The sequence below is a fragment of the Oncorhynchus mykiss genome, chromosome 5, assembly GCF_057628025.1.
Source record: "Oncorhynchus mykiss isolate SJ-2025 chromosome 5, ASM5762802v1, whole genome shotgun sequence".
In the NCBI taxonomy this organism is placed as follows: domain Eukaryota; kingdom Metazoa; phylum Chordata; class Actinopteri; order Salmoniformes; family Salmonidae; genus Oncorhynchus; species Oncorhynchus mykiss.
Window position 1 is genome coordinate 30884359 of NC_143026.1, and position 12542 is coordinate 30896900.

The following is a 12542-nucleotide window of genomic DNA, read 5'->3' on the forward strand; positions in this document are numbered from 1 at the left end:
TGGGAGAGGGTTTGAGGGTTAAATGCAGGAGACAAAGAGATGAGACAAGGAGAGCAGACAATGCTGGGCCTCTCTGTCTTTCTCTGTCTCTGTCTCTGTCTCTGTCTCTGTCTCTCTCTCTCTCTCTCTCTATCTCTCTCTCTCTCTCTCTCTCTCTCTCTCTCTCTCTCTCTCTCTCTCTCTCTCTCTCTCTCTCTCTCTCTCTTTGTCTCTTCTCACATTTCCTTGATCCCCTCTTGCCCCTTCACCTCTTTGCAGTACCAGTTGTTCTCCCAGCAGGTTGTTTGTTTTCTTGGGGTAGCTAGCCTGGGGGCAGGGGGCCTGACGACACCCAGCCGTGTGGTGAACAAGCTAACTGAGCTGTGTAGAATGTGTCCCCTGCCTGCCCTTTGTGGCTGTGTGGATGTGTGGCTGTGGTGTCTTCCCTGTGCCGAATGGGGACTCTGATACTGGCCTTTGCTGTAGCCCTCAGCCCCTCAGGCCCAGTGTATGAGCTAATAATCACAGAAGCAATGTGATAGATGGCCGTGGCCAGAGAGCTGCCATGTGTGTAACCTCCTTATCACTGCCTCAGCCTAAGTCACGTTTCAGCAGCCTCACATGTGCTTGGCTCTCAATAACACGTATAGACTCATGGCATAGGATTATAGAATGGCATTTACACAAACAAGTAGGCTATTCAACTACTGAAATATTGAGATGGTTTGAATGGATTGTAGGATGGTCTGTTAAGCTAAATGACATTTTACTGTAGTTTTCATCACTATAGTGTAGTTTATTCCTCCCAAGAATTGTGAGATTTGTAAATCAGAAGGGGATTTTCATCATCTTTTAATACCAAAGAATTGAATGTTATTAGTAATTATTCTGCCACAGTACATTAACATGTTGACAATGGAGGGCCATATCTCTGTAGTACACTAATCCAGCCAGAAAGTGGCAATGTAGAGTTGTGAATTCAGATCCCTCTCCCAGTTCTCACTGACCAGTGTTCACAGCCCTGTCATAGATTTCCACCCAGCCTGGTCCAGCGTAGTTCACTCAAGTTGTATTGAAACCAGACATGCATAATAAATGGTATCATTAGGCTTGCAAATATTTGCCAGCGCTCCTGAAAAACGAGTCCCTTTTCTCACATATGTTGGCATGGTACCCCTATTCGGCTTTAACCTCACATAGTTATAAGCCAAATGGCGATGGACACTAAAAACAGAGCAATCAAATACATTCCACTTCTCTATGATGATTTTATGCCTTTCTAAAACAGCTTTTTATTTGAGGTAGTGTGCTGACCTCAGACTGGTGACTAGGTTGTCGAGAGAAAAACTGTGCCAGAGGTAGAGTTGGATGTTTTTCACCACATCAAACAACCCAATTTTTCTTCACGCTAGAGCTAGCTCCTCATCTGGATAGAGCATGGTTTCATACAGCCCTACTCTGGAATATTAAAATCATGCCCATTGCAACACCTATAACCTTTTATGGTGCCTTGTTAAAGATCACCTTCTGTTTTTAGATGAATCACAATGGCTGCTAAGCCTGTCACCCAGATAGCCCTAAAACAAAAATACACACTAATCAGCAACAGGATTTTAGAAAAAGATCACATTCCTTGAGGTCTGCCTTTTTTTATTTTTACAATCAATTTCCTGATCTCGCTCAGTGAGGAATGCAGAGACATCCGGTGTCAGGGGGACGCGATGGAGGGGGTTGCACATGGTCCCCTTTCTCTCTCTCTCTCTCTCTCTCTCTCGCTCTCTCTCTCTCTCTCTCTCTCTCTCTCTCTCTCTCTCTCTCTCTCTCTCCCATCCTGCTGAAGAGATAGGAGAGGGGAGAAGAAGTTCCGTCTAGAATGCCTTCAGAGCCACTTCCAGAAGCTTCGCCACGAGGAGACAATAACACTCTAACCAGCCTCAGCTTGAGGACATGTTTTTTTAATTTTTTTTATTTTTTATGGCTGGAAAACCCACATGATCAGGTGCACGGAGAGGGCCTTTGGATACTGGCAGAGAGAGGGTGAGGGTGTACATGGGTACAGTATGCAGGTGTGTGTTTAAATGTGTGTGTGTTAGCATTTATACTGAATGTGTGTGCGTTTTCAGGCTCCAAAAATGAAATGCTTTTTTGGGTTTGGTGGTCTCACTGGGGCTCTTGGTGGCATTAGGCCAGCTGACAGTGACTAGGACAGCGGCGTGTTCGCGCGTGAGCTAATAGGTAATACACAGTGGAAATCAACCAGGAAATGGGAATCGTGTGGGGTCGTGTCCCTTTGAGGAAGCATGTGAGGTCAGAAGGAGGAGCCAGGAGCCAGCCAGGGATTGTTGGAAAGCATGGAAGACTAGGGTCTCTGGGGAGATGGTGATGGGAAAGGGAGATGCAGGGTGTTGTTGATGGTGGGGGGTATAGTTTGGGTGATGGAGGTGGAGGGGGTGCAGCTGTGCACCGTGTCCCGTCCCGAGGGCCCCGGCCCTGGGTTATCTCCCTCTCAGGGTCCCTTTCGGCACCTGGAGAATGGTGTGATCGCTCAGAGGAGTGAGTCTCTCCTCCTTCACTGCCAGATTCACTCACTCCCTGCACAAGGACCTGTCAGGGATAGAACTAGAGGAGAGATATATTGAAAGAAGACATTGACAACGGAGAGGGAGAGATACTAGCTGTCACTGTGCTGTAACTTCCACTGGACACCACTCTACTCTACTGCACTTGAATATCCTGCTGAAGTCTGAAATGTATACAGCCCTGGCACTTTTTCCCTCTTCTGATTTTGAGCATATGGAACTGATCTGAACCACTGGAGTTTGTCTTTAAACTTGAGCTGTGTTTACCATGACTTGGATTTCATTGTTTTGTTTTTAATTTGTGGAAGACTCAACCCCCTTCTTCCCACTTGGTCTCTCCACATCCCTTTCTTCATTTGTCTGTTTTTCTCTCTCCATTTCTTTCTTTCTTTCTTTCTTTCTTTCTTTCTTTCTTTCTTTCTTTCTTTCTTTCTTTCTTTCTTTCTTTCTTTCTTTCTTTCTTTCTTTCTTTCTTTCTTTCTTTCTTTCTTTCTTTCTTTCTTTCTTTCATTCTCTCTTTCTTTCTTTCTCTCTATCCTTCCCATACTCAGGGCCAAAGACATGAAGAACCGGCTTGCTTTCCTGAGGAGGAGGAATGAGTCTCCCGGAAGCAACCCAGCTGGAAAATTCGACAAGTCCTTGAAGTCAGTAAAGTGAGTTTTTTTTGTGTGTGTAGCTATGTGTGTTTGTCGTGTGTGCTTGTCGTGTGTGTTTGTCACATGCCCACATTCTGGGTCCCACCCCAGCTGGTGATGACTTGGCTCAGAGAGACAGACTATTTGGCACTGTGAAGAAGCGCTTGTAAAGCCACTGAGAGAAAGACAGAAATTAAGGAGGGAAGAAAGGAGGAGTGATAACTGATTAATTGCGTCTCGTTGTGTTTAACCATCTCTGGTTGATCCATAAGCTAAGACAGATGTGATTGCCGTTACAGGTTAGGTAGATGTTATGGCTTTGGTTAAGGCAGCCATATAGTTATTTTATGTTCCTATTTCTACCTGTTTAAATAGAGAATGTTTCAGAGAGTGTATCTGTATTAGATTTCATGTTTGTGTTCTGGTGGTTGATTTTGAGTTGCAACATTGTGAAATGTTGATGGATCAGTGATGGGTGAACTCTTGTAACAGAGCGATAGGTCCAGTCAATATCCGTGGTTACATATCTATTTCTATACTGTATTTATACTGTAGCTATTTGGCTAGTTTGATTGACAAAACGGATCCTGGTCCCGTACAATGGCTAATGTATGTCTAATGTATAGTCTGCCATTGCGTCTTTAGAGTATGCTCGCTTGAACACAAGCTGTATCTACTCAACTGCTATTTAAATTCAAGCGTGCATCATGTAATAAATATCGCCCAGCAACCGTAACAGAGCGAGCAGGAGGTCCATTTGTTTTGCGTATGTGAAAGTAGTCAGTCATACATTATACTGTATTATGCAATGTTGTAGAGAGAGACATACACGTTTTGTCCACAGAGAGAGAATTTATTCACGGAGCCAGTTGCAACAGTAACTGATGTAAAAAAAATGTAAATAAGGTAGAAAATGGTAACAAAGAACCAGTAGTGTCTCTGCATGTAGTGTTATTAGAATGGATTCAAATGGTTGGGTCCTATATTCCTCTGTTGCCATGTCAATAAGGCTGCAGATGTATTGAAGGAAAATAAGTTTATCCTCTATCAGAGAGCAGAGCGAATGAGGGAAGCAAGGGGCGGGCATAAAAGCTATGGGGTGGACCCTCAGGTTCAAACCCTCTCCCCATTGGCCGGCTTAGTCCCTCCCCTCCCTGCCTCCCGAGCTGCAGTGAGAGGGAGTATAAGATGAGTAGTCTAGTGGAGGAAGTTAGACAGTTTTAGGCACACACACTCATATCCACTCACACACGCTCGCTCACACACAGCCCCAGAGTGCCAGAGAGTGTGAAAGAGAGAAAAACAAAGAAAGAGAGAATAAGAAGAAATAAATAGTAATTGAACAGAGGACTAGCCAAAGGACCACACTGACGCTCCTTACCAGTCCAGTGCAATACAGTGGAGCACAGAGCTTCGGATGGGTCACACTATGAGAAACCTGGCAGAGATGGGCTTGCTAAAGAACCGCTCCGCTTTCATTTGCAGGCCCACCCCGGAGGAGGCACTCAAATGGGGGGAATCTCTGGACAAGCTGCTGGCCCATAAATGTAAGTTTGCTTCTTATTCTTCTCCTTATTTATTCTCTCCATCCATTTAATCAAAGACTAATGCCCATCCGGGTTGATTGCCATATGGTCCAATGCGTATCTGGTTTAAGTTGAACTGAAGCATGGGGAACAATTGCATTGATTATGAATAAGGAACAATGTGCATGTGTTTTTTTTTTGGGGGGGGGGGTGTGTCTGGTACGGGTTGTAAATATGCTCATATTGACGTGCATTAAGCATGCATGTCTTGCTTGTGCTTGTTGCTTTTGAGATGTGAATTCAGTGTGTGTGAGTTGTTGCACGCCTGCAGTGAATGGGCAGTCTGTTGAGGCACTCTGCTGCAGCTCTCCCACTAATCCCAGTGGATGAATAGAACCATGCATTAGTGTATGGGGAGAGCGACCAGATTATAGGCTAGGTGGCTGATAGAGAGAGGGAGAGAGAATGCTTCAGAGTAGTGTTACTGTATTTATATTCTTCCATAATTCATAGCCTTGGTCTGAGTGCTGTGGGGTTGGTTGTTCAAATCCCCATTCAACTCCCTCTCTTAGCGGAACAACACTTTAGTGAGACAACACTTGAATCCCTTTCTTTTCCTCCCTTTGCTCTTAGTTTAATGTTATCTCCCCAGGGGGTTCATGTGAACGGAAAGGTGTGGGCGACCAGGCAGGGTGGGAATCTGCTTCCTGCTATTCTTACCCTGCTGATGGCTTTTCCTTAAGTAATTAAAAACACCAATCTCAATAGCCAAATCAACAGAAATGTATTGACAAGCAAACTGACCCCACCTAGAACAAGAAAGGCTTCTCTTTGTTCAGAGACGACATTGAAAAAGGCATTCCAATTACTGGTGTCGATGACAGGAAAAAGTAACAGAGTATAGTGTAGGGTCAGTGAGGTGATGCTGGATAATTGTTGCATATGGGAGGTGACTCGATAGGTGTCTCGGAGGTGACTGCATGCTGGCTTTAGTAGTCCCCTTTTTAACAGCGTGATTCAATGGACTTGGCTACTGTGATATTTTAGGTTGTCTCCCACATGGAGAGAGATGCCGCTGTGTTGCCATGGCTCTCCAGTCACGTTCACTAACCCACACCTCTGTCTTTCATCTTCCTTTCAGATGGCCTGGCAGCGTTCAGAGCTTTCCTGCGCACAGAGTTCAGCGAAGAGAATCTGGAATTCTGGCTAGCATGCGAGGATTACAAAAAGATTAAGTCGCAATCCAAGATGGCGTCCAAAGCCAAGAAAGTATTTGCTGAATACATCGCCATCCAGTCTTGTAAAGAGGTGAGCAGCAATCCCCTTACAAACACAGACCCGTACCCACAAGGGATGGTGGAAAATACCATTAAACTGTCATTTACCCTCTCCAGCCATTAGCCAATGTTTATACCTAAATGAGCTCTCCATTTCCATTTTCCAAATTGTTTACTTTGACTTACTGGAAAAGACTTAGTCAGCGGCCCCTCAATTAAGATAGTGTTCTCTAATTCCAACCTCACTTGTCTTGATTCAGCCTTTTTTGAATGTCAGCTTCTAACTCCTGCCTGACAGAAACTAGGCCATGAATGAACTTGTTCCTGCTGTAAATAGAAAAAGCAGTGATTTTGGCAGGCCCCCTCAGCATTGTTCCCCTGCTAAAGATGTTAGGTGATGAATGTGTAATGCCTGTCAGAAGGTGCTCCCACAAGGGAACGAGTGAGCTGGAGAGGACGTGAGATCATTCCAGACAAACTGGCTTTCTTTGGCCGCCTGACACACACCAAATAGACTCCCTCACTTTTCCCCTTTCCCTTTTTGTTTCAAACCTGGAGAGCTGGGTGGAAACTTCAAATCACAAATCAGCCCCAACAACTGGAACCAGTTGTCAGTAGCACTGAAACTAACCTGTTCTGCTGCTTCTTCCCTTCCCTCCTTCCCTTCCCTTTCTCAGGTGAACTTGGACTCGTACACCCGAGAGCACACCAAGGACAACCTTCAGAATGTGACGCGTTCCTGCTTCGACCTGGCCCAGCGCAGGATATATGGCCTGATGGAGAAGGACTCATACCCCCGCTTCCTCCGCTCAGAACTCTACATGGACTTAGTCAACCAGAAGAAGGCCAGCACCACGTCCACCTCCTCATCGTCGTAAACACACAGAGATCGAGAGAGAAAGTGAGAGACAACAACGAAAGAGAGAAAACATTGACTTGAAAGCAGGGGGGGTTGATTTTTTCATACGTTCGCTGTTTTGTTTTGTTTCTGCCATCTTCCTGTCCCACTATAATTTGGGTGTGAGAGAGACAGAAAGCTAGGCTGTGGCATTGAGGGGGATGTTGTTTACACAATGACCATGATGACGGACCGATGGTGGATGGATGAAGGGATGGAGAGGAGAGCCCAGTCAGGACAGCTGGTCAAGTCGTGACTGCTGGACGCTTCTCTGATCACTCTCATTAATAATTGATCACTGTCTGTGGTTCATAACGATATACGTTGGTTTGTCCGGACGTACTGTAGAAAGGATGGGGTGCTGAAACCTCCGCAGACATGAAGACAGTCCGGTACTGTTTTGGCGCTTTTGTTGATATTTTCCTTCTTTTTTTTTTACACCCCCCATCCTCCTCCTCCTTTAGAGCCAGTTCAAATGCTGTTGGTACGACGCAAAGGTTTGTTTTGTCCTAGATTCTCAATGTCTCACAATGACCATTTCTAAACGGGCTTGCGAGAAAAAGGAGAAACGTGATAGCTGGATCAATGTCTGGATGACTGGACGAAAAGCCGCTTTTTGTCTGGTTTTGCATCTTTTTTTCTGTTCACGGTGAAACACAACTCTCTCAAGCACAGTCAGCATCTGTTCTGTTCAGCATTCCCTCACAGGGTCTCACCTTGTCGCGTTCATCCAAATCATACAGCAAAAGACACTGAGAAACAGAGGGAAAAGAGAGAGAGAAAGATGGAAAAATATCAACAACGGAACGGACCAAAACTGCAAAAGCAGAGATGTGCCACTCTAACTCAGACTTGCTGCCTGTTTCCAAAGACCGTCGAAAAAAGAGAAGTAACACTTGACTGTGTTCTGATAAGCAATTCATTGTAGCGCCACCTAGACTCAACGAGGCAGCATTCTCAGGACATTAAGGCACTTAAGCTTCCAAGCTTGATTTTTATTGTTATTCATTTTTGTTTTTACACATAAAATGTTGTTTTTTTTAAATCGTTTTAAGTTCAAACCTGCACTCCATAAGTATACTGAGCAATACTGTTGGGAGGTTGCTCTTTTCATAAAACAAACGCTTCACCTGTACAAAGGTCTGCCTATTTATTTAGATATCTTGCTGGATGCTTCACCCATTGCACTCAGATGAAAGCTCTCCCTTCCCCTAACCACAAACCAGGTCCACCGCTGTCCTGGCTTTAAGTGCAATATGTTTTTGTTTATTTTCCTTTTTTTCCATTTTTATCCGAAAGACAATGTCTTGAGCTCTGTATTATACACTTTATTTGTAAGAGTTGTGCTGCAAAATTCTGCTATAAAGTTGATTTACAGTTTAAGTAATTAATCAAGAATAGATACATGAATTAAGTAAGTCATTCTAACTGTGTACCCTGGCAGCAGGCAGCTAGGGGTTAAGGATGTACATATAATTCTTTAAGAAAATAAAGTAAAAAACAGAAAAAAACAAGAGGTTTCACTTGTGTTGAGCTGGAACCTGGCTGTATCTATGTAAATATGAGAGACTCAAAGCTATAAGATGACATGTATTGTTATAGAAATGAGGACGGGTGGCTACAGTCTGCCCTTTCCTGGTCATACACTGCTTGTCAGGAGTTTTCTGAAATGTATTTGATCATTTTCATTGTTTACAATTCAAACGCATCTCCCAAGATAGCAAGCGAAAAAGACAATAGAAATACATTTGGTGTTGTTGCTGAAAATAAATAAAATAACCAACTGGTGAAATGATAATGTCTCTGAATTTTAATTCGCTGTGAATTGTATGTCATATCAGTATGTCCACTTTGTTACATGTTGTTAATCCAAGAAATTAGCTGGAGAAGAAATACATATGCACATCCAACATCTATTACAGTATGAGCGCCAATGTATTCATTCTTATTTTACAATGACGGCCTCCCCTAACCCGAACAATGCTGGGCCAATTGTGTGCCGCGCTATGGAACCCCCGATCACGGCCCCCATCTCTAGCACTGAGATGCAGGTTTTAGGCCAGGATTTAATCCAATCAGCAATAGATAATACCAGGCTTGACTTTTAATTTCTGATTGAGCTGATATACAGTACCAGTCAAAAGTTTGGACACACCTACTCATTCAAGGGTTTTTATTTATTTTCTACATTTTAGAATAAAAGTGAAGACAACAAAACTATGAAATAACACATATGGAATCATGTAGTAACCAAAAAAGTGTTAAAATACATTTGTTTATGTTTGAGATTCTTCATAGTAGCCACCCTTTGCCTTGATGACAGTTTTGCACACTCTTGGCATTCTCTCGACCAGCTTCACCTGGATTGCTTTTCCAACAGTCTTGAAGGAGTTCCCACACATGCTGAGTACTTGTCTGCTTTTCCTTCACTCTGCGGTCTAACTCATCCCAAACCATATCAATTGGGTTGAGTTCAGGTCATTGTGGAGGCCAGGACATCTGATGCAGCACTCCATCACTCTCCTTCTTAGTCAAATAGCCCTTACACAGCCTGGAGGTGTGTTGGGTCATTGTCCTGTTGAAAAACAAATGATAGTCCCACTAAGTGTCACCAGCAAAGCACCCCTACAGCATCACACCTCCTCCTCCATGTTTGACATTGGGAACCACACGTGAGATCATCCATTCACTTACTCTGCGTCTCACAAAGACACAGAGGTTGAAACCAAAAATCTCAAATGTGGACTCATCAGACCAATGTCCAGATTTCCACTGGTCTAATGTCCATTGCTCTTGTATCTTGGCCCAAGCAAGTCTCTTCTTATTATTGGTGCACCTTAGTAGTGGTTTCTTTGCAGGAGCTATCGACCATGAAGGCGTGATTCACGCAGTCTCCTCTGAGCAGTTGATGTTGAGATGTGTCTGTTACATGACCTCTGTGAAGCATTTATTTTGGCTGCAATTTCTAAGGATGGTAACTCTAACGAACCTATCTGCTGCAGCAGAGGTAACTATGTGGTGAGAGCCAGTTTCATCATTGCGCTTGATGTTTGTTTTGACTGCACTTGAAGAAACTTGCAAAGTTCTTGAAATTTTCCGCATTGACTTACCTTCATGTCTTAAAGTAATGATGGCTTGTCATTTGTCTTTGATTATTTGAGCTGTTCTTGCCATAATAAGGACTTGGTCTTTTACCAAATAGGGCTATCTTCTGTATACCACCCCTAACTTGTCACAACACAACTGATTGGCTCACACGCATTAAGGAAATCAATTCCACAAATTATCTTTTAACAAGGCACACCTGTTAATTGAAATGCATTCCAAGTGACCACCTCATGAAGCTGGTTGAGAGAATGCCAACATCTGTGCAAAGCTGTAATCAAGGCAAAGCGTGGCTATTTTGAAGAATCTAAAATCTAAAATATATTTGTTTAACACTTTTTGGTTACTACATGGTTCCACATTGTAACGGTTTTCTTCCTGGGAAGGAGAGGAGGACCAAAATGCAGCGTGGTTATTTATAAACATTTTTAAAGAAAGATGAAAATGTGAACACTATACAAAATAAGAAAACGTGGAAAAACCGAAACAGTCCTAACTGGTGCAAAACACAGAGACAGGAACAATCACCCAACAAGATACTTAAAGAATATGGCTGCCTAAATATGGTTCCCAATCAGAGACAACGATAAACACCTGCCTCTGATTGAGAACCACTCCAGGCAACCATAGACTTACCTAGAACACTCAACTGAACACAACTCCATAGACTACAAAAACCCTAGATAAGACAAAACACATAAATCACCCATGTCACACCCTGGCCTAACCAAAATAATAAAGAAAACACAGAATACTAAGGCCAGGGCGTGACACACGTGTTATTTAATCGTTTTCATGTCTTCACTTTTATTCTAAAATCGTACAATAAAGAAGAACCCTGGAATTAGTAGGTGTGTCGAAAGTTTTTACTGGTTCTGTATGTAGCTTGAATGCAGTCTCTGCGAACAAGGGAATGTTGCCTTTAAAAGGTGCCTAGTCGACAAAGTGCAATTGGATTGAATCCCGGCCTGTATCTCTGATCTGCAAAGAAAATGTACAATAAAGTATATTAACTAAGGTCTCTATTCAATCTGTATCCCTGAAGCGTTACAGATTGCACAATATAAATGTAGAGGTAATTTCCGATTGAACAAACATATGCAGGTTTTACCGTGGATGCAATCTTCACTAATGCGGGAACATTGCCTTTACATTTCTGTAACTCTGTGATGCTGAATTTCCGCGACCCGGATTGAATAAAGCCTTTATTAGTGCAGAGAAAAACAACAAACAACACTGACTTAATGACCGTACACTATGAGGAAAATTAAGAATAAGGGTTATATTCAATCTCTATTGCTGAAGCGTTACAGATAGCTTGCTAGAGATTTGCATTGTTAACAGTAAATGAAGTCTCCGATAATGCGGGAATATTGCCTTTATATTTCAATAACTCTGTAATGCTGAATTTCAGCGATACGTATTGAATAAAGCTACATTCTGCTTCTGTAGTCTCTTTCTGTCCACCCAGTGGAAAAAAGATCTCGTGCCCACTTTCCAAATGGACCTCTGTTGTCAGCTCACAGACGGAAGGAGAGGGGGAAGACAGAGGAACGGTCGGTGGTCTATGATGAGTTTTAGGGTGGGGGTTGGGTGGGGGTAAGTAGGGGTGGCATAGGACTTGTGGAAGGAAGGGGGATGAGGAGGGTGTTTTTAGCATCTGAGCAGTTGGGGGTTTGAAGAGGCAGTTACAGTAGAGATAGAAACTTTAATCTCCTTCACCAGCTGCCGTCTGTTTTTCACACAGACAAGCACTTGAACATGTGCTCACACACACACACACACACTCGTGCAGATACGCACACACACGCACGGAAACATGCATGCACACACACACCACTCACCCTCGACTTCTCTATCGCTCTTGTTTCCTCCCCTTGTCTTTATTCTACTCCTCTTTATCTCCAGTCTTTTTTCCCTCCCACCATGGAGGCCCTAGTCACGGGCCAGCCTCTTATCCTAAATCCTCTTCCTTCCTCCCAGATATCTGTTTCTGCCATATCCCCACGTCAGTTAGTCAGTCAGTTACAGCAGAGCACTTCACATTTCCTGTCTATTGCCTCCTTTGTCCCAATTCAACCATGTCTACCACCGTCCCCTGGTAAATTGACTTTACATGACATTTTCATATGCTTGAAAAATGAAAATATCCTACCCAGTGAAGAAGAAGTCGTTTCGTTGGCCATCTGGAACAACAGACTTGGACAAATGTGAAATGTGTTTCATATCTTGAGTGTTTATTGTCATGGTATCCATGTTACATCCCTACTTTACAAACTAACACTGACAAATCCTCTCAGAACATAGAAGCTGAACCTCAACTAAGTTTCTTAGGTCGGGATTCAATCAAAGACGCATTGTAGACAAATGCACTGTACTTGACTTTTTAAGCTGATGAACTCTTGAGCAGATATTTGCAGCATGCTCCACAATGCTCTTGACCGCTTGTCTGAAACACGCCTTTTGAATCCCGGCCAAAGTGCTGTGTGTCTCACATGCATAACCCCCTAGGATCATTTCAAATGGAATGCTCTGCTTGATGC

The 12542-nt window shown here is 43.3% G+C and overlaps 1 protein-coding gene across 18 annotated transcripts in view; it reads left to right on the forward strand.

Moving 5' to 3' along the window:
• The window catches only part of rgs3a (regulator of G protein signaling 3a), a 182693-nt gene extending 174001 nt beyond the window's left edge, over positions 1-8692 (forward strand). For 10 of the 18 annotated variants that reach the window (XM_090234482.1, XM_090234480.1, XM_036977265.2 and 7 more), the window contains 4 exons: positions 3110-3211; positions 4679-4740; positions 5861-6027; positions 6674-8692. In XM_090234482.1, the coding sequence (XP_090090608.1) occupies positions 3110-3211; positions 4679-4740; positions 5861-6027; positions 6674-6874 (532 nt within the window). In that variant the 3' untranslated portion in view covers positions 6875-8692. Of the gene's footprint in view, positions 1-258; positions 2046-2302; positions 2730-3109; positions 3212-4678; positions 4741-5860; positions 6028-6673 lie in introns of those variants that run through there. The other 8 variants (XM_090234483.1, XM_090234481.1, XM_090234485.1 and 5 more) reach the window with 4 other exon arrangements.
• Positions 8693-12542: the final 3850 nt, after the last annotated feature.